At 36.1% G+C, this 22,622-nt stretch overlaps 1 protein-coding gene and 1 long non-coding RNA gene across 3 annotated transcripts in view; both read right to left on the bottom strand.

The window, feature by feature from the left end:
- Window positions 1-20,081, bottom strand: part of LOC117337036 (Wilms tumor protein 1-interacting protein homolog) — a 43,735-nt gene extending 23,654 nt beyond the window's left edge. The window contains 2 exon segments of the mRNA XM_033897788.1: window positions 11,081-11,196; window positions 18,454-20,081. Coding sequence (XP_033753679.1) covers window positions 11,081-11,196; window positions 18,454-19,963 — 1,626 coding nt within the window. The 5' untranslated portion in view covers window positions 19,964-20,081.
- LOC117337037 lies at window positions 12,134-12,825 on the bottom strand. 2 transcript variants are annotated; one of them, XR_004534740.1, is made up of 3 exons: window positions 12,436-12,825; window positions 12,292-12,395; window positions 12,134-12,199 (listed from the first exon to the last, which is right to left on the bottom strand). It is a non-coding gene; the product is annotated as an uncharacterized LOC117337037 (long non-coding RNA). The 2 variants fall into 2 exon arrangements; XR_004534739.1 differs by having other exon boundaries at window positions 12,145-12,199; window positions 12,240-12,395; window positions 12,436-12,824.
- Window positions 20,082-22,622: the final 2,541 nt, after the last annotated feature.

Below are 22,622 nucleotides of genomic sequence, written 5' to 3'. Positions count from 1 at the left end.
CTCCTCACTCTCACTAACAAAACAACTATTTATTACAGTAACTGACCATTAACATCAAGTTTATTACACTTTAGTGTAAACTGGTTGTTTTTGAGTTTATAACAAATAAAAACTATTTTGGTGATATAACAAGCTTCAACCTTAGAAGATCACAAACGCTAGGTATTTGATTAGATAAATAGTTGCCATGCATGAAGACCAAAATGTCTGTCTAAATTTAGTATATTTAAGATCATGAATAGACATTGAGAGGTAGATTTAATTCTCAGCGTCATTATGAACATTGCCAGTTATATAATCCTTTTATATTGAAGTCTCGCTTACACAGATTATGATAGATGATTGCTGCTCCTATTTTTTTTAATTTCATCATTCAGACATTAAGTCTTTGTTAACTATTACATACCATTATTCTGACAGTGAGATATAGCATGACACTAAACCAATTTAATAGTATAACAATAAGAAAATGTTTGGTAAATGTCCAACATTTACAATATTTTCTTGATTTTGAAATGACATTTTAAAGCCTCTTAGTCTTTCGAATCTTCTTTTCAAATCTACGATTATGAATGAATAACAAAAATCCAAGGAATCAAACTTTACAAAGTAAAGATCACCAATCACTGCCATCTACAGGCCAAGGAAAACCACTATTTACTGAATAAGCCTTAGCTTAACAAATATTACCAGCATTTATGGTGAGAAGTGAATGAAATTTCAACATTGGATGACCTTGTGTATAGAAATACCTAGCATTCTAATAAAAACAGGGAAGTTTAAGGGTCATATTCCTAATAAAAAAATGAATTGTATTTACATAAAGCTATAACAACATGTGTGAGCAGTACAGATCAAGTTCTCAATAACAGACCGCTTCACATTTTTAGCAACCATATCATTCTATTGAACAATTTCCAATAATCGAGGATGGAAAAGGCCCCAACTTCTGAAGAATGCATGGAATGTGGCGAATGAGCTACAATCGATACTGGCTCTATGGAACACTGTAAAGCATTCAATTTAGCGTCAAAATAAAATTATCTGACTGAAAATATCACAACAGAAAGAATTGTGAGTTGAATAACCTGTGAGTGTGACATGGTTTCCAACGCGATCAGCGGTTTAGATATAACTCTCTCACCAGATGTATTGATTGCAATGAGAAGTGATAGGGTTGTTTCAGTTTAAATGGCATATTTCAACTGTACATGCAAAATTATTTTCATCATGAAATAACGAGAATTCCAATGTGCCCATGGGAAAGCATTCACCACAGTTCACAGTTGTATGGAATGTGAAATCCACTAATTGAACCTAATGAAAATTCTCAGTGATTGGTGATATGTCAGGATGACTTTGATAAATAACCACTAAAATAATTCAGAGTCAACATGTTGAATTCCTGTACAGACAGGCATGGCAATGAAACAAGGACATTTACAAATTAACCCAGTGAACTTGGTGAAGCATGTACAATTTTGCCGATATTAAAAGTCATGGCACTGGTTATAAAATATGTCTGGATCTTATCCAGAATTAACACAAATATTTGTCTATACTTGTTCGAAAAATTAAAATGGTATTATGCTCATCATCAAAATCTGTCTATAATCTTTATACAGAATAGAATGTCCTTTGTGGAATGTCACCACATGTAAACAATTTCATGCATGAACTTCAAGCCCTCACCAAATAACACCTGCTCTAGAGTAAAAATAAACTGAATATCTGGCTAAAATGCTAGAATGAACTCTGAATAATGAAGCCTGGCTCCCTCATGAGGGCTATTGGAACACAAGTATGGGCTGTTCTTCCACACAAAGTTTTACTCAGCTGTGAAATTCACCTGTCCATTCATGTAAAGAAAGTCAGCTTTTTGTTGATTGCGAAAAATTGAGGGGGATTGTCTGGAAGGATAAAAGCTGAAGTGTGTGTTGGACAGTCTGGACTACCACTCCATGACGGACAGTTCTCAGGTCAGCCCAACAGCTTACCTATAAATATTCTACATCTTCAGCAATATTTACACAGGATCTCATGTCATCAGGCTTCATCAATCAAAAAGTACTATTTTAATATATCTTAAATAAAAATGTTATGGTAAAAATAGGTGTTCTTAGTTTTTATTACAAATACAAGGTTTTTCTATGGCTGAAGTTGACCAGCCTGATAAGAAATGGTGCATTGATTGGCCTGAAACGACACGAGTCTCGAGTATGAGTCTCTGGACATGGAGGGTATGCATACCCTAAAGAGGACTCAGTTGGAAATTAGCATTAGAGAAGACAGGCAAATAAAGGAGACTATGGAGCGTGCATTCAGAAAAGATTTTCTGAAATTGTCGCACGGTCCTGTGGTATAAATTTTGTCAGCTGGCACTCTGATTTTCACCTGTCAACCCATTACCTGGAGTTTCGGTTAACAAGTATCGAGATGGTTTACACGGATATTCACATTTAGTCGTGTAATGAATGTTACGTGTTAGCTACCACTGAGTAACATACAACAAAGGAACGTCTGTGCTACAGGGTTCCTTCCATTTTAAAGTACATAAATAAAACCTTTCAGAAGACAGTAATATGGTAGCTGGATATTTATGGTGAACAGATGCCATACAGTGATAATACATGTATTTTTATCAAATTATTAAAGAATTATATCATTGTGCAGGGTTTTAGTTTTCATAGATGCCTGATGCCATCAAGACTGAAATATATATTTCACTTATTGTATGAATACAAGGCACATGTATGTTTTTTAAATCCTAAACAAAGAGCGAAAAATCACATTAATCATAATGCGAAAGTTTCTGTTACAGTTCTCAAAAGCCTGATTATTTCAACTTGAATGTAACAATAGAATATTTTCAATGTATTCAGCAAAAGAACAAGAGATCTAGCCAATTCTATTTTAATGGTTTTAGATTTGCACATACTGTTCGAAAGAATTTCACACCACATATCCAGCTACCAGAACTCTTCATACAATGCAATAATTGATACCAATCTTTAATATTCAAACACCCGACTCTCGCAATTCTGATGCAGTACACTGACTAGCAAGCAGCATTCCCATGCCCTGTGGACCAGCTGTCATCGTGATCAGAACGCCTAGAGGAATGAAGCTAGGTAGGTACCCGACATTTTAATGAGATAATGAGACTGAACAGCAAACACTGCGACTACTAGGCGAATCATGACAGAAGAATTCACAATTCATTATGTAGGCAGAAGTCTTACAAAACCTCTGATGCTTGTCCCTGTTGGTAATTCCTCCCTGCTTTGTGTGCCACAGGTGATATATGGGTTGGTCGAGTTTCTGAGTTCCCTATAATTATCCCCCTTCAACAGGTATAAAGATGGAGGTCAGTCACACAATATTCCGCAGAACTACATTTCGCTAGATTTACACGTAACATATTTTAATAAATTTTCAAATCAACTAGCGAACTATATCACCTGAAATTTATTAAGATTCTGCAAGTTTTTTATTTAACTTAGAAAAATGTTAACAAATCTCAGAAGCAAAACATAGGACCAAATTAAAGAGAAATACGATTACTCTAGAAAACTGATGATGTTTCCAGTACCAAGACTGCCTTGTCATCAAGGCAAGATTGATCATGATAGATAACCTATACATTTCAAACTGCAATCAGCTACCTAGAACAGATCCCCTAAACCTTATATAATATTGGACTTATCAGATATATAAAATTGTATACCTGTATATAACAGTATTTAGAGGTGCTACAATGATCACTGGTGTTTCTATAATAAAGGTAGACATTTCATGATCGAATATCTGCTGCATTCTCAAGTTATACAACTTGCATGTCACCTGTGATAACTTCAGTCGGTCTTGTTTTAATTTATAGTCTGTAGTTAGGCAAGCAATGTGCACTTAAGCAATCAATATTAGCCAATAAATGCATTTCATAAAATCTTACTACAATGATTCATTAAATCTGGACTAACCCATTCACCATGGCATAATATTTTTTTTTTTTTAATTTGAGCATTTTTTTACATTCCCAAATTATTTCATACATTTTCCAAGTAAGCCTTTTCATGAAGATTAATCAATCAACTTCACTAGAATGTTTCAGTACCTAGTACCAGAACCATTTTGTTCTATAGCCTGATGGTTAATTATTGGTACTGTTTATATAATCACAGGTCTATAACACAAACTATCAATGACAGAACCTTCCAGCCATTTTAAACATGAATCACTTTTTACAACATTCCATATAAACATACATTCCCGTGTATCCTGGTCGTTAACTTCCTCGTTTCTAGAATTTGAACACAATGGTGATACGTTTACCCACAAGCAGCAAATACTTCCTGGATATCATTTGATATCTTTATATAATACATAAATGATTTTGTTTTAAAATGAAATTGAAAAAAAAAATAATTCTTTGCTGTGTTAATACACAGGGTAGCGGGATGCAAAGTAACAAATGTGACTGAAAAGTGGATGCCACGTGTGTTGTGTTTACCTATAACATTTACACCTGGCTCTTATCACAGTGGAATGCCCGGGGCAGTTACATACTGTGTTAGTCATGCTCACCAAGTACTGAGATAATCTATCACACACTTTTCACAACACACCACAATTATGTTACATTATCAGCAAGCAGTCTGACTAACGTAACCGACTCATCGCCTGAATTAATTATGCATTGGGATATTTCACAGCTCCAAAAAAAGGTTTATTATATCGGAGCAGTTGCTTGTGATGTTTAATTATTCAGGATGAAGACAAGATAAACTTGGCAGACATAGACAAGTCAATCAATAAACCTGGCTGGTGAACCCTACCAACAACCGTTGTCAACCTCATCATGACGATCAGTCAGTCACCAGGACAACAGAATATCACACACCAATAATTACCAGAAAACTATCATAAACTTTGATGGAATGGAAGTAGAATAGAAGCATAAGACTTCAGTCTCATCAGGGTATGGAAATTCAAGACGAGCATCAGTTTCACCTTCCAATCACTCATGTGGTAAATTTAATTTTCTCGAAGTGATTCACCTACATAATTAACCAAGTCTTGTCAAAGTTTAAAAAAAAAATGGTTCTTGCTCTCCAGATCCCTTTTCTATGAAAATTCCTTGGGTAGTAACCTTGTTGATGTGGTGTGTAGGTTTTTGGTTCAGTGTTACTGATACTACAATCACAGACGGGCAGCGATAGGCAGCGCTGGCAAAGCTCAAACCCTATATACCACCATAGGCAACCGACTCCTCACCACAGATGGCAGTACAGACAGGTAGTACCTGGAGAGGGTGATTAGATCCTGATTACAGAGGCTGAAAGAGGTAATGTTCTACAAGCAGTCATGGCGATAAGAATGTCTTTGACCCAGCAAATCAGCAACAACTTCAGTAATTATACTAATAAAACAGAAATATAAAATACTGATTCACTTTGATTCCTTCAAATGATAAGTTACAACTTGATCAACAGGTTGTACAAAAGATACACAAGCAATATAGTGGAGCCCTGCAGTACTATTTGCTGGAACATACCAGTAGTCTATAACCATGAACTAAAACTGAATCTGTACAGGTATGTATTCATACTCTCATGAACATAAACAATAAATACATAAAATACAGTACCTGTTCATAAAGAGGAAATGTTCGCACATAAACCTGTAGTCAAATCAGAAATCAGTTGTTATATATAGATCAAGGGATTTCTAAGACCTAGGTACTTATCCTGGATATTATTGTGGAAATTGTGTATACACACAGTAAGAAAATACCTCCCAATAGTCTGTGCATAGCTAGCCTGACCTGGGAGACCCCTGCAGCCTTTCATCTGTCAGATCAGCACAGCAACACAGCAATCTTTTATACACTTGCACATTTTTCACCTAATAAAAGACTGGCTTTGTGAATAGGACATAGTAGCTTTATCACCATGGATTCAGACCCGCTCAGAATCAAAAATGGGTACTGTTAATCTAGGCTGAGGGTACACTAGAATATCTTGGCAGGGTAAATGGAATAACTTTCAGCATCTCTGGTCCATTTTTGGGTTCAAAAGTACTTGCCCAAAGGTGAAACATTGTGGTCCAGTTAAACTGAATTAGCTAGTGGAAGCTTATTTTACGCTAAGAAAAGGCAGAAATTACCAGAAATTTCCACTCATCACCAACATTTACTTGCCCTATTGACCTAATCTACTGGCCCAGGAATATTTCTTGCCTCGTCTTGGTCTTAGACTTCTGCTGTTTAGAAGGTTATTTACAGATACAGCACGATCAGGTTCCAGATTTCAAAGTAATTCACCTTAAGAACCTGTAAAATATAAACCTTTAACTCTACTGCAATATACCACACCTCAAATGACAACAAGTTTCATACCCTCTCTAGAGTATCCACTTGATCCCTTGATGTTAAGCAATTTCAGAAGTCAATCATTATTTCTCAGTAATCTGAATGGTCAAGACGACAGACATGGTTTAAACCCAAAATCAGATATCATTTTGGGGAGTAAAACATGTATTCCAAAAGGTCTACTTGATGTCTGACCATTATATATCTCTACATATTGCCCAATTCAAAGGTTTGTAAGTCTAGAATCAGTAGAAATCCTTGAACTGGTTTACGTTGAAACGAATGGCAGAAATTTTGGGAGATTTACGTTGTGAGTTGGACAGTGTCTCCCACTGAGCTCTATAAATGACAGTCATGACATTATAATGTACATAAGGATACACCACTTGGCCTATGATATGATCAGGATCAGGAACAACCTGTATTGTGACTGGTATTTCCCCAACCACACAGACATGTGCGTACTTCCTTTATACTGTCAACTACACAAATTGTGTCCTGAACCCACAATGGGCCGGTGAATCCTTCCTTCCTGTCCAGTTATCCTCATCAAATATGCAGAGTAATTTCCTGTCGCATATACAATCACATTATTGAAACAGAACCCTGTACCATAGACATTGGAACATGTTTCAAATGTGAAACTCCATTATAGCAGTTTTCAATTTCCATTCATTATGAAAATAATCTATAACAGTATTAAATGGATCCATGATTCCTAGAATATTGAGCAAAGTTAATGTAATTGAACAATTTGTGGCGAATCAATGGTGATTTAAATATCCTATTTGGCTTAAAATGAAACGTGTATCTAATTGATACTAGAATATGTTCAAATTTGTACGGTAGCTTATTCGTCCAAATTCATGAGAAAACAATCGAAGCAATACAATTACAATTTTCATTATTACAAAATTACATCATAATCAATTTTGTACTGTAGCTTTTTTTTTAAATTCCTGAGGACAGGTTTGAGGCTATATAATTGAATTTTCATTATTAACATTAAGTCATGTTCAAATTTAGAAGCTCCTGCAGCTAATAGATACATGAGCAAACTATTTCAGTTGACTTCTGTCATAATCCCGATATAGACAAGGAGAGGTTTTTGCACACATTTTACATCTGTAAAGGTGCGTTTAAATGCTTCCAGTGTCACTAAACAGTTTTATTCTCTATTCTGACAGGCCTGTCGATCTGACTTGTGATAAAAAACTTCAATGTATGCTTTGGTGCTGTCACAATGTTAATCACCGACAAGGTCTGGTGAACCTCGCCATACAACAAACCACCAAAATACACAAGTAAACCCTTTAACTGTTACCCAACCCAGTCCAACCTCCCTAATTAGATAAGTGCTTTGTTTTACTGTACCAAGACACAGATTACGCTACAGATTTCAGGATTTGTCCCAACCTGTGAAGATTCACTGATTTGTCGGGAGTGGTAGAATGTTACACCAAACTTAGCTGTCAGTCTAAAACAAAAGAGGTCCAAAGGTCCTGTAACCATGTAAAAGTAGTATTGGATTTATCAGGCAGTGCTCATCATTAACAATTGTGGAAGCATAAAAAACACAGATATTACCCAAGACTTACTCTGGTAGTTATAGAAATGATAACACTGTGAAAAATGGAGACAGTATCATCACACCATAGGTAGGGATTTTATATTCTGATACACGGTGCCAGATTTTGTTCATGGATCCTGTCCAATCTGATCATGACACCTCAATAGGCTTATGTCTCAGACGCTGCAAAATTTTACATGACAATGTGGTGATCATGTATTCATTTTTACATGAAATTTATCGTTATGATATTATATAACATATGATCTGTGCAGGTTTTCTTTCTTTTTTTATACACAAAGCCACGTTTGTAAATGCAAGCCATTAAATATGAAGCCCCTGATAGAATGTTTAACCATTCATGATCGAATAAAAGATTTTCACTGGTTTGGCACTGGTGAATTCGGAAAAACTTTTTCAAGAGTTAACTACAAATTTTGGGAATTTGGCTTAAAAATGAAATAATTTCAACCGGGACTGGGACCCATTAACAGTCCTAAAAAGACCTGTTTGAGGATAAAGAATAAATTACAAACTACCTTTAACTGATGATGAACAGGTCGATATCGCGTCATACATGGTAATTATCAGCTAAGGTTCTCTAACACCTTGGCTTACACATTGGATGGGATATTGATAGGGAATCTTCTTGGGTGATGACACTGATGAATGTTAAATTAGGTTGATGTGATAGATTGAGAGACAGAACATAATATTAGACAAGTTTACATGTTTAATCCATGAATACAAAGTTGTCTTCATATTTATTGATGAATATTAACTGAAAAAATCTCTATATTAATTGATAAATAAATTATCTCCATAGTAAATGATAAATATGATATCTCAATATTAATTCATAATTGGTATTAATTTTGACGGTTCATATCATTTCTAGGACAAGCTAAAGGCTATTTCTGTTTTACTTGCGTGTACGTATGACATTGCCAGAAAAAAAAACTTTTAACGTGATATTTTAATATATAGTGCAACAGTACAAGTAAGAACTATTTCTTTGCAGGGCATCCAGTTGACCCTTGACTTTTAGCAATTTCAGAAGTCAAATCACTATTTCTAAGAAATCTGAAGGGTCAAAACATATGTCAAATAGACATGTCCCTTCAAACCCAAGAGTCAGATCTCTGTTTGGGGAGTCAAAAATATACTCTCAAGGGTCTACTGGATGCCCTGCTTTGGCAACATGAATTTCACTTTTTTTTGTTTCTTAAATGCACGGCTAACATTATGAAATAACATTTTTCATTTTCAAACATTTCAGATAAAGGTAAAATGAAAATTCCAATTTACACTTCAAAAGTAAATTCAATATTAGAATATTGACCTCAACCTTTGGTTTACACTATAAAGACAGGGGATCAAAACACACCAGATAAAATTTAAACGGATTAGGAACCGTAAGTCTGTCGGGACACACAGAGTAAATATTTCGCTCAGTCTTTAAAGTCTGTTTGACAAGCTCTGACAGGCAGTCATCTAGACTAATCACTTGAATTGTGTATAAGCTGAAGAATTTCCATATTGTACTATAATGAGTGAAGTACTATTGTTACTGGATGATGACCGACATTCACTTGCAATATAAATACTACCAGATATTGTTCACGTAAATTTGATCTCCTGATATTAATAAAATGTATTATTCCAAAATCAAACAAGAACAGACAGACACAAAATTTTAAGAAGCTCATTTCCGAAGCCACAACTGACTTTGTAACTTTTACTACATCCAATGCTGGACAATACTCAGTAGGATACAAACAAAGGGTCTGAATTCTTATCCTTTTTTACCAACATAAAACACCATCATCCTCAAATGAAAGGTATTGTGTAAAACTATAAAATCCGGCAACTGTAAGGGATATACAAGCTTAAGGTTAGTGATAGCTGGATAGGTCAGGATAACTGGATTAGTGGTGACTGATTAGTGGTGACTGATTAGTGGTGACTGATTACTGATAGCTGGATAGATCAGGATAACTGGATTAGTGGTGACTGATTAGTGGTGACTGATTAGAGGGGACTGATTAGTGGTGACTGATTAATGGGGACTGATTAGTGGTGACTGATTAGTGGGGACCGATTAGTGGGGACCGATTAGAGGGGACTGATTAGTGGTGACTGATTAGAGGGGACTGATTAGTGGTGACTGATTAGTGGGGACTGATTAGTGGGGACTGATTAGTGGTGACTGATTAGTGATAGCTGGATTAGTGGTGACTGATTAGTGGGGACTGATTAGTGGTGACTGATTAGTGGGGACTGATTAGTGATAGCTGGATTAGTGGTGACTGATTAGTGGTGACAGATTAGTGGTGACTGATTAGTGGTGACTGATTAGTGGTGACTGATTAGTGATAGCTGGATTAGTGGTGACTGATTAGTGATAGATGGATAGGTCAGGATAACTGGATTAGTGGTGATTGATTAGTGGGGCAACTAGATTAGTGGTGACTGAATAGGTTAGAATAACTGGATTAGTGGAACAACTAGATTAGTGATAGCTGGATAGGTCAGGATAACTGGATGAATATTGACACGGAGAGCATACAAGATTAAGTGACAAGTCATGTCTTTGAGGACAAGATAGTTATAAAACAGAAAGTGACGAGTGTCTATATAAATAAATACATCGACCCCAACACACATCTAGTCTTGTCCATCCATTATCTGGTCTGGATGAATAGAAAACCATCAGGATGTCTTGCTGTTTGTCTATAGAAAGTAGAGCTGTATATCTAGGTCTATTGAAAGTGAAAAATTGTGTCCATACTGTGTGGACCTTCTGTCCAGCTACGAGTCTATTTGTGGTAGAGAATATGAGGTGTCAGGGACTTGGCTGGACCTCAGCAGGACATTGTTGACTGTTGACCATCACAGGTATATGTAATGTACACATTGGTAATTCCGCTCCTATTTCCCTTCAAAGTCTAAGCTGTTTTGACCAGGCAGAAATAACTGGGTAGGTTGGCATACAAGACCTACCCACCCAGCAGGCTACCATTACAACACCTGACAAGAGAGGTGACCATTACCAATCTGTCTGTAGGTCATGAGACAAGTGTTTACCACAAAGTCACAGGAGACACTGGGGATGGTCTGAAATTCAAAGGCACAGCGGCTTTAATTCACTTACCACAGGAACAGCAAACGAAGCATTTGGTATGATACAGGTTGCCCATAGCCTGACATGCTTCACTGGATCCTGCCACACGATCTCCACATGCAAAGCACTGTCCTGAAACAGAAAGTAACAAGTTAAAATCTATCCACGCAAAACACTGTCCTGAAACAGAAAGTAACAAGTTAAAATCTATCCACGCAAAACTCTGTCCTGAAACAGAAAGTCAAAATCTATCCACGCAAAACACTGTCCTCAAACAGAAAGTCAAAATCTATCCACGCAAAACACTGTCCTGAAACAGAAAGTCAAAATCTATCCACGCAAAATACTGTCCTCAAACAGCAAGTCAAAATCTATACCGCAAAATACTGTTCTCAAACAGAAAGTCAAAATCTATCCACGCAAAATACTGTCCTCAAACAGAAAGTCAAAATCTATCCACACAAAACACTGTCCTCAAACAGAAAGTCAAAATCTATCCACGCAAAACACTGTCCTGATTTTTCTAAAATGTTTTCTTCTTTCAGTTTTATTTTAGAATGGGAGCAAGTGATTAATAATTTGACGACTAGAGTTTAAAGTCTTCACTTAGTCATACAGTCACACATCAGTTAAAGTCTAAATCAAAATATATACTGTACATGCCTAATGTTTCTACTCACTTACAACTCAATAACTTAAAATTCATAATATTAAGTCGAGTGTATCAAGAGAATGGTTAGTTCTATCAAACTTCCCTAGTTCTATGCTGACCTGCTATGGTCAGTGTATGACAGCTATCAAACTTCTCTAGTTCTATGCTGACCTGCTATGGTCAGTGTATGACAGCTATCAAACTTCCCTAGTTCTATACTGACCTACTATGGTTAGTGTATGACAGCTATCAAACTTCCTTAGTTCTATACTGACCTGCTATGGTTAGTGTATGACAGCTCTCAAACTTCCCTAGTTCTATACTGACCTACTATGGTTAGTGTATGTCAGCTATCAAACTTCCCTAGTTCTATACTGACCTGCTATGGTTAGTGTATGACAGCTATCAAACTTCTCTAGTTCTATACTGACCTGCTATGGTTAGTGTATGACAGCTATCAAACTTCCCTAGTTCTATACTGACCTGCTATGGTCAGTGTATGACAGCTATCAAACTCTCTGACCTGCTATGGTTAGTGTATGACAGCTATCAAACTTCCCTAGTTTTATGCTGACCTGCTATGGTTAGTGTATGACAGCTATCAAACTTCCCTAGTTCTATACTGACCTGCTATGGTTAGTGTATGACAGCTATCAAACTTCCCTAGTTCTATACTGACCTGCTATGGTTAGTGTATGACAGCTATCAAACTCTCTGACCTGCTATGGTTAGTGTATGACAGCTATCAAACTTCCCTAGTTCTATACTGACCTGCTATGGTTAGTGTATGACAGCTATCAAACTTCCCTAGTTTTATGCTGACCTGCTATGGTTAGTGTATGTCAGCTATCAAACTTCCCTAGTTCTATACGGACCTGCTATGGTCAGTGTATGACAGCTATCAAACTTCCCTAGTTCTATACTGACCTGCTATGGTTAGTGTATGACAGCTATCAAACTTCCCTAGTTCTATACTGACCTGCTATGGTTAGTGTATGACAGCTATCAAACTTCCCTAGTTTTATGCTGACCTGCTATGGTTAGTGTATGTCAGCTATCAAACTTCCCTAGTTCTATACGGACCTGCTATGGTCAGTGTATGACAGCTATCAAACTTCCCTAGTTCTATACTGACCTGCTATGGTTAGTATATGACAGCTATCAAACTTCCCTAGTTCTATACTGACCTGCTATGGTTAGTGTATGTCAGCTATCAAACTTCCCTAGTTCTATACTGACCTACTATGGTTAGTGTATGTCAGCTATCAAACTTCCCTAGTTCTATACTGACCTGCTATGGTTAGTGTATGACAGCTATCAAACTTCCTTAGTTCTATACTGACCTGCTATGGTTAGTGTATGACAGCTATCAAACTTCCCTAGTTCTATACTGACCTGCTATGGTTAGTGTATGACAGCTATCCAACTCTCTGACCTGCTATGGTTAGTGTATGACAGCTATCCAACTCTCTGACCTGCTATGGTCAGTGTATGTCAGCTATCAAACTTCCCTAGTTCTATACTGACCTGCTATGGTTAGTGTATGTCAGCTATCAAACTTCCTTAGTTCTATACTGACCTGCTATGGTAAGTGTATGACAGCTATCAAACTTCCCTAGCTTTATGCTGACCTGCTATGGTTAGTGAATGACAGCTATCAAACTTCCCTAGTTCTATACTGACCTGCTATGGTTAGTGTATGTCAGCTATCCAACTCTCTGACCTGCTATGGTCAGTGTATGTCAGCTATCAAACTTCCCTAGTTCTATACTGACCTGCTATGGTTAGTGTATGTCAGCTATCAAACTTCCTTAGTTCTATACTGACCTGCTATGGTAAGTGTATGACAGCTATCAAACTTCCCTAGTTCTATACTGACCTGCTATGGATAGTGTATGACAGCTATCAAACTTCCCTAGTTCTATGCTGACCTGCTATGGTTAGTGTATGACAGCTATCAAACTTCCCTAGTTCTATACTGACCTGCTATGGTTAGTGTATGACAGCTATCAAACTTCCCTAGCTTTATGCTGACCTGCTATGGTTAGTGAATGACAGCTATCAAACTTCCCTAGTTCTATACTGACCTGCTATGGTTAGTGTATGACAGCTATCAAACTTCCCTAGCTTTATGCTGACCTGCTATGGTTAGTGAATGACAGCTATCAAACTTCCCTAGTTCTATACTGACCTGCTATAGTAAGTGTATGACAGCTATCAAACTTCCCTAGTTCTATGCTGACCTGCTATGGTTAGTGTATGACAGCTGTGATACGTCGGCTAACTTGAAGAACTTATTTAATGAACCAATATACAGGGTGCTCTGATTCACAGTTTAATGGAAAGTTTAGTTTTCTACCCGAAAAACAGACCCACATTCCAGGGAGACAGGTGGTCGAGGCCAATGAAAACAAGCGCCCCTTGAATGTGGACAGACCGTTAGAGGTAAAAGGGTGTAATAATCCTGCTGACTGTAACAGTCAATACAGAGAAATCCTCCACAGCAAACCTGGTATGTCCAACATTTACCTGTGTTTGATTAAATTCTCAAAAGCTACTGTAGCTTGCTAAAAATTACCTGTTCATTTAGATATCAAAATACTTCACATACAAGCAAACAATGAAACACAAAGGATGGTGCTTTAGATAAAAGTGAAACTTTTAAAACTTCAACAATCTACAGAAACAATTTTAGTGCAAACAATTCAAAGTGTCCGTAAAGATTCAAAACATTTAAAAGCTTCCTTTCAATGGCATGCCATTCAAGGAGAATTCCCCACATCAACACAATAAATAACAAATAAAAGATTGATATTTTACTAAGTGTTTCTATCATGTTGTATACATGTGAAAATAATAGAAAATTTCTGGGTAAAAAGTATATTTCTAGACGGCATCCACAAAGGCGACACTGGCCTGTTGCTGGGTATACCCTGGGTGACACAAAGAACTATGACTCATGCTAAGCGCATCCGATCACCTGACTGTCTATTCATCAAGAAAGCGTCATAATTTGTCATTAAAAACAAAATAAAGTCTCTTGAAACTAAATTAAATGCCACCTTAAGAAATTCTTTTTTAAGAGAAATAAAAATCTTTTTAAATCTAATGTACGATATTACTTCTGGTACATTTAATTTTGTTTGCTTGAATAGTCACCCTGAAATAAAGCCGAGATATAAAAACACCATGATTCATGTCCTCTGTTTGTCCACATTTTCACTGTTTAAAAGCATTCAATGGTTTTTCATGGACATACTATGTACTGTAGCTGTCTAATGCATACTAAGGTATGGTTTATGAAAGGTACTGTCCATGTTTACCTAAATCATTTAAGATATATGTTAGAGGTTGAGCAGTTGTGTCCACATCATAACACATACATGGACAGGTCTGATTTCACAAGTGTCTTTGACAGGACTTATGTTCAGATACTGCTGTGAATTTCTGAGAAAAAAATCTTTTCAAATTATATCTTCCTTGTACATTAATTATGTTAATCAAATCATGATTTTTCCACATTTTAGACATGTAGCTGCAAAAAAATATGGATGCACAATATTTTCATAATTGTATGGCCATGTATGATATAAAAATGTGGTTCCAATCTTAATAAACTTCCTACCTATAGCTATCACAATATGGAACAGGGATTGCAGAGAGTAGTCTTAACTTGTGACCACTTATATTCCTATTTTATTATAGGTAAATTATATAGTCAAGAAATAAAAAATAAACCTCTTGAACTTTGTAGATCTGGCACAATACACCTGGCCAGTAATCTGTTTCTAAAGTACAATATATGGATTAACAGCAATATCACCGACAGGTACACATATACCCCATACCTGTAAAAGTATATACAAACAATGATTAAAACCGAAGGAATGTCCTAATATAGTACAAAACTAAGTCATAAGAACTTCCTGTGCAAGGGGGGTGATGGTCTAGTAATGTACTTTGATGATAACAAGGTCTGTAAGTGTATGCCCTAAAATCATTGTTATAAACACATTTCACTTCATGAGATGTCAATACTTAGCTGATGAATAACTTGTCATTTGGACTTTACAGGTTAACTGGTAAATGCATGTATGTGGTATTTTTCTTCATTTATGACTTAGTTTATATACATTTTTGAAAAAGATACAACTGATGTAATCATCTATTTATCCATATTTCAGCAAGGATGTGATTGTCTGCAATTTGATCTTGACTTATCAATAATACAATTACCCACATTTAAGTCATTATTACTTTTGAAGTGTATTATTCTCACTGATTACTCCAGCAGTATAGTGCTATCTCCCTGTATATGAAGTGTATTCTCACTGATTACACCAGCTGTATAGTGCTATATCACTGTATATGAAGTGTATTCTCACTGATTACACCAGCTGTATATAGTGCTATATCACTGTAATATCAACAGATATGAAGTGTATTCTCACTGATTACACCAGCAGTATAGTGCTATATCACTGTAACAGATCTAGATAGGAAGTGTATTCTCACTGATTACACCAGCAGTATAGTGCATTGTAATTAACTGTTACATTATAAAAAGACATTTGATTATGGATCGTGATATTTTTGGGTTTTTTTTATATCTATAATCATTATGTCACATTGGGCTTACACACCTCTGACAGATTTAATTGTTAGGATAGTTTTATCCTATACCGTCACAGCTTGTTAAAAAAGATCAATATCACCATGGCACTCATTACTTGCATATTAAAATCCTACTAATATATTATATGCCATATTTATAAATGAATTAATAATATTACAAAGAATAAAACTTTCCTGCTGTTATTTTAATATATATATATAATTAGTGGCTTTTTTATGCACATGAAAATTATTGTATTAAGCAAACTTTTAAACCACCATTCATTATACTGCTCAAGATACAAGAATTTCTATCAGCTATTCCTCAATTAATCACATAGTCAGCAAGCAGATAATCATTTTATCTCAAATTCTTATTTTTAATCATTTAATCAAAAATCTGCATTTCCTAATTTTAACCCCCTTATTCATCCTCAATAAGGTGAAATTTACTGATGTTGCTAGAATAATCAGCCAATTTAATGTAGTGATCCTGTGCATATCCCTATAGTAAAATTGGAGTACAACATCGACACTAGTGTTACCCTAAAATCAATAGCAAGCTGTCGGGGGATCCACATCCCTCACATTCCTGGCATACAGATGTACCAGAGCAGCATGTGCCAGGAATGTCAAAGCAAACCTGTGTGCTACTGACACAATGATCATGCAAAGATTCTGTATTACTACATGAATAACAAACATAAAATTTACATATAAACAGATACATTATACAGTGTATTTAATTATACAATCTCCTACATTATATATCATTATCTTCAAATATTAAGTTTTCTTTTCTAAATTTATATAAAGCTGTTTGCAACATTTAAAATAATGTTACTTAAAATTCCAACATTCTTTGTCAAAATTAACTGTAGTACATGTGTTAATTGAGCAGCTGACATGGTCAAATCATAGCAATCAAGAAGAATTTTGTGTAGAAATATCATTAGAATCCAGTTAGTCAGGAACCTGAAATTAAAACCGTTCTTTAATCTGTATCTATTTTCTTCCAGATATACCAACATATTTGCATTAAGTTTCATATATTGAATCTATAACATATTATTCATATATATATTTCCCTGGCCTGTGTAATGAAATTAAAGTACAAAACATATTAAGCATGACCTAAACTTTAATTGGTGGGTGAAGTTTTTTTTCCAAAGAGAAGCATAATCCAAATTCCACAGAATCCTGAATTTGCGTGTGACAAAAAGTAATTATTTTTTAACATGTAACCTTGATTGAATGACCTAGAGGTATACAAGTTCAGTGTTTTGTGTTGTACAGATTTACTACAATATATCCTCATGTCACTTCAGTGACACACAAAGGGCCAGCGAAGGAACTACAGCACCCTAAAAGATCACCACAATGTTCCAGTACAGGTCATCCAGTACAGTAAACAACAGGTGATTACAATCTAAAGGTGACAAATGTCACCTAGAGGTGTTATCTGTACAAATATAATGGAAAGTGAAAGTTACCATGTCAGGGTTGAGATTAAATACAATTACTCTAGTATTAAATAATCACTGTGCATCCTGTCATAACTATTTAAACTCACCATCACATTAAAGCCGAATCTATTAGCTATAAACACTGAACATATCAAAATGTTAATATCATGCAGTCTTTGTTGAAAAAAATCAACATATTTCCATATTAAAAAAATGAACAGAATACACAGATCAATATATTTCTGCGAAAAAGCAAATGTTGTAGTCAACCTAATAAATACAGTGTGTGCTTACAAAAAACACAAAATGGGTTCATTTATATACCTTTATGTGTATAATGAAAAGCAATCCAGAGTCTTTGGTTAAAAGACTGAAGATTACATTGGTTGATCAGTTAGGTAAGGAACTTTTCATATTAGCACAAACATCTCCTTTCCTGAAAAAGGTGGGTGTGCACTTGAGGGCCAAGTGTGTTTATTGTGTCAAATACGGTAATAATGTATAATTTTAGGCAAACTTGAATAATATTTTGCAGAGAAATATAAAAAAATTAAAATATATAAAATAATGTATAAATAGGGAGTTCCCAAGGATTCCATTATCAACACTAAGTGATAACTAAAAAATCTTTTATTTTTCCTTGATTTTGTTACTTACCAAAGTATTCCCCCTGCGGGGTTTTCTCCATCTCATCTTCTAACTGCTGTGTCAATGCTGCCACTTTCTTTTCGGCTTCGGTCAACCCCCGTGGTGACTGGGGTACCTGGTACTGCAGCTGTGCCTGTGGCTTGACTGCAGCTGAGGGTGGTGTCCGCACCATGTGGGCTGGGGATGTGGGTAGGGACCCCAAAGATGATGGTTGACCAAACACCTGGGGCTGGGGCGAGGGCTTGGGACTAGTATAACGGGGATTTCTTGGGGGTAGCACAGGTAGTTCGGTATTGTGGGGACCATGATATGGCGGAGGGGGCTCCTTGGGAATTGAAGACTGAGAATCCAAAGAGTTTTTCCTGGAAGCTGACACACGTATATTTTCCTCCAACTGCTGAGTAAGAGCAGTCAAAGTTTTCTCAAAGTCTAAATGCTTAGGCTGTGTTTGTTGGTTTATTGGCTTTCTGGCAGGTAAAGCTGGAGGGACCGAGTGTGACGGGGAGCTTTTATCAGAGCTCCCAACCCGATTCATTTGATTATTAAGTAGATTTATATTAGTCACATTGTTATTGCTGTTGACATTGTTTGTCTGAGAGTGCGTAATGTTAACACTAGTGTGGTTATGAGAAGACAACGTTCTAGCACGAGGGTCAGTATAGATATAAGCAGGGGGTGCCCCTTCATTAAAACGACTGTCATTAAGTAGTTGTATATTACTTCTAGGCATTGACATGTGATGCATTCCCAATTGTAAATTTTGTAGACTTTCCTGTGATATTGCTAAACTAGTTCTTGGACTTGGAAATTTATCATACAGCACTCCGGACATTCCTGCAAGGCTAGTCCGTGGACTTGAAGGTTTGGATTCCAATGAAGTTGTACTTAAACTTGACCTCGGACTTGCTAGACTCGAACGTGGACTGCCACTCATGAACCTCTGTTCATAGGGGGGAGGGGGCGGGGGATTGATCAGACTAGTTCTAGGACTTGAATTTTTGGAATCACCACCACTACCCATACTTGACCTCGGACTGGAATAATTAGATCCCTGCTGCCTCAACACGTAGTGACTAGATCCTGAAATGTGATGCATTGCGTTATGAAGAAGCTGTTCCTTGGAAGGTGCCGGGTATGACGTACCCCCGATCACAATACTCCGCTCGGTCTCCACCATTCCGTTACCTATAACGGTAGTGGGTAACTGACTTTGAGGATTCACTTTCATTCCGCCGTTGTGTATTAACCCTTCTAATGACCTAGGTAACTTTTGTGTATTTTCTAATCCCTGGAACCCTTGACTCTGAAATCCAGATCGAATGACAGTCTTGTTTTCTGACACGTGAAGCTGGCCCTGGTTGTTTATGACCTGTCTGCGATCCATACAAATACTTTGTTTAGTTTTGAGATCGTCAGCGACGGCAGACGAAGCCCGGTTCGCGATCACCCCTCTCAAGTATGTTAAATCCGCGTTTGACCCGGTAACACCATTTTCAAGCTGGTGAGAAAAGTTCTCCATTTCACCATAAATCTATACATTGGTATATTTTCACGTAGATCCAATCGAATCACAAATGAACCGAATAACACTATCTCCGAACCATAACACAACCTCTTACCGCCGTACAATGGCGGTTGGCGTATTCATATTTACACTAATACACATGAGAAAGTAGTGCACTCGGGATAAATTTTCCCATTTACCATCATAGTTTACGCATATTTAACTATATATTCACGCATAGCAAATCAAGAACAATACAATGAACACTTCAAAATTAAGTATGATATAGACAATATTGTAAAGGAGAGGTTCTTTTTAGTAAAAACACGTAGAACTATATTTTATCAATATGCGCGATGTGCCGGAAGTTCGACTGATGATTAACATAGGCATGAAAACATTAGTGAAAACCACGTTATTTGGAATGTTGATAGTATTTGCAGCCATCTAAAACTAGCTTATCATTGAAATGTACAGGTTTAGAAGTAACAGTAATGATAGATTAGTTTTTCCCTAATGGCCACTTTTAATGCCAACTCTTAGTTAGCTAAGGCTAATTATCGCGTGTTTCCTAATTGATGTTTAATTGGTGACACGTGCTTCGATACAATCAATGACAATGTGCATCATGTAAATAGAATTAGACTTATTCCCAACAAATTCTGATTTCCAACCAAAGTGTTATTTCTTTCAAAAATTAACATACTTCTTGAAATGATGCACGAATTAAATATACAAACACACAAATATATATATTTATGAAAAAAAAAATATTATTACGCAGTTTCCAGAGTATTCATGAAGTGTAATCATTGGTCCCTGACTATGACGGTTCATGTTTTTATCAAGTAAATAACTACAGTTCCGTCACTAATGTATTTTACCATAAATGTACCGATTCGTAAACAAATTCCAATGTAATATAAAGATATTTTTTGTATCATAAAACGATTCTGATATCGCAACGAAACAACTTAGAAGATCCAAGTCCACACGAGTTACCCCCCTTACTCAATACACGGAAAAAATTGTATACCATAAAACATTGTGTGTAATGTACGTACATTGTTTATTAAAGTGTATCCGGAACGAAAAACGATATTCAAATATGTTATTATATGTACCATCAAAGAAGAATGTCGCAAACCGCATCAAAATCGGTTGGCCGAGTGCCGAGATATCGCACATCGAAGTACGCGATATCAGCGTATCGGTCAGTCACACAGGCGCTTGCATAGTAAATGTGATTTTCATTTTTTCGGCACAGCCGTATAATTTTATTTTGGCCCGGATATGACGCGAAGGGTGGCGTTACTGGTCAAGATGAAGTATGTGATTGGTCAATGTAGTGGTAAATGCAAAATGCAGATATGCAGTTAAAGACGAAACTAAATTAAGATTGAATGCAAGCTGAATAAGTGGATGTATCTATTAAAATGACACATTACTAAAATTATATTCCAGATTCAAATGCAGTCTTATTATCACCAAAAATTATTCAAACTTATATAATTTTGTTATCCGTGCTGAAACGCATTAATTAAGTTCGTTAATTTATTTCACCTGCAGTTTTACATTATACCACCAGCATTAAAACTATGCCGTTTATCTTTTTTAAAGATATTTCTTGTTTTATATGACAGTGGTATGTGTAAATTATACCACCAGCATTAGAACTATGCCGTTTATCTTTTTTAAAGATATTTCTTGTTTTATATGACAGTGGTATGTGTAATCTGTTAAGTACAAGTACTTAACAGATTACACATACCACTGTCATATATATATATATATATATAATGAAAATCACATTTTCTATGCAAGCGCCTGTGGTCAGTCACTCTTCAGTCTATGACGTCACAGGTTTAACGGAGTACCTGAAATGGTGGCCACTGGCCAGCAGTAAAGACGACAGTGTGAACAGTAGCAACCCAGACATGTCTGAATACGATCTGGACATGAGATTTTAGGTTGTTGAATTTGGCGAATATTGCCGACAAGAAGTCGGAATCCAACAATATCAGTTTGAGCTTTAAAAAAAAAAAAAAACTTAGTGAAAAGGACTCTGAAAATGACCGCTTGGGTAACACAGACTGATGTTATACCAGGGACATACAGATGTTACACACGATCCAATAATCGGCCAATCACCAATAAATGTATATTAGTTATGTGTTAACCATTTCTTACTCATTTCTATAAAATTGAACACGGCATCAACTTTTTTTTCTAATAAAATAATGTGCCATTTTATTCGCAAATTAATATTAATAAACATACCAACAATACAGCAGTTCTGGATACTCTGGTTTGTGAGACAAGACGATACACACGTACAGTAAACTTATACATTGTATTCTATACAAAATCCGCTTTTAATTAAGAAATAATTAACGATGATTCGTGTATTGTTGCAGGATATACAACGAGGACGAGGATATTTTGCAATTAAATTAATAACGAAGGCCGCAACAATACACGAGTCAAAGTTGATTATTTCTATTCTACCATGTACTGGTCGACCTCTTTCTCGACCTCTTTCTAACAGAAAAACAGCAAAGAAACCCCGGGAAAATCTTGTAATTTATTTCTTGAGTATTGCATTATTTAATGATGAAATATACATTTCTTTACAGGCAATACAGTACTACGATCAAGAGCATCTATCATATGG

Source organism: Pecten maximus, chromosome 11, assembly GCF_902652985.1.
Source record: "Pecten maximus chromosome 11, xPecMax1.1, whole genome shotgun sequence".
Lineage (NCBI taxonomy): Eukaryota > Metazoa > Mollusca > Bivalvia > Pectinida > Pectinidae > Pecten > Pecten maximus.
This window is presented reverse-complemented; position numbering and strand designations above follow the sequence as displayed.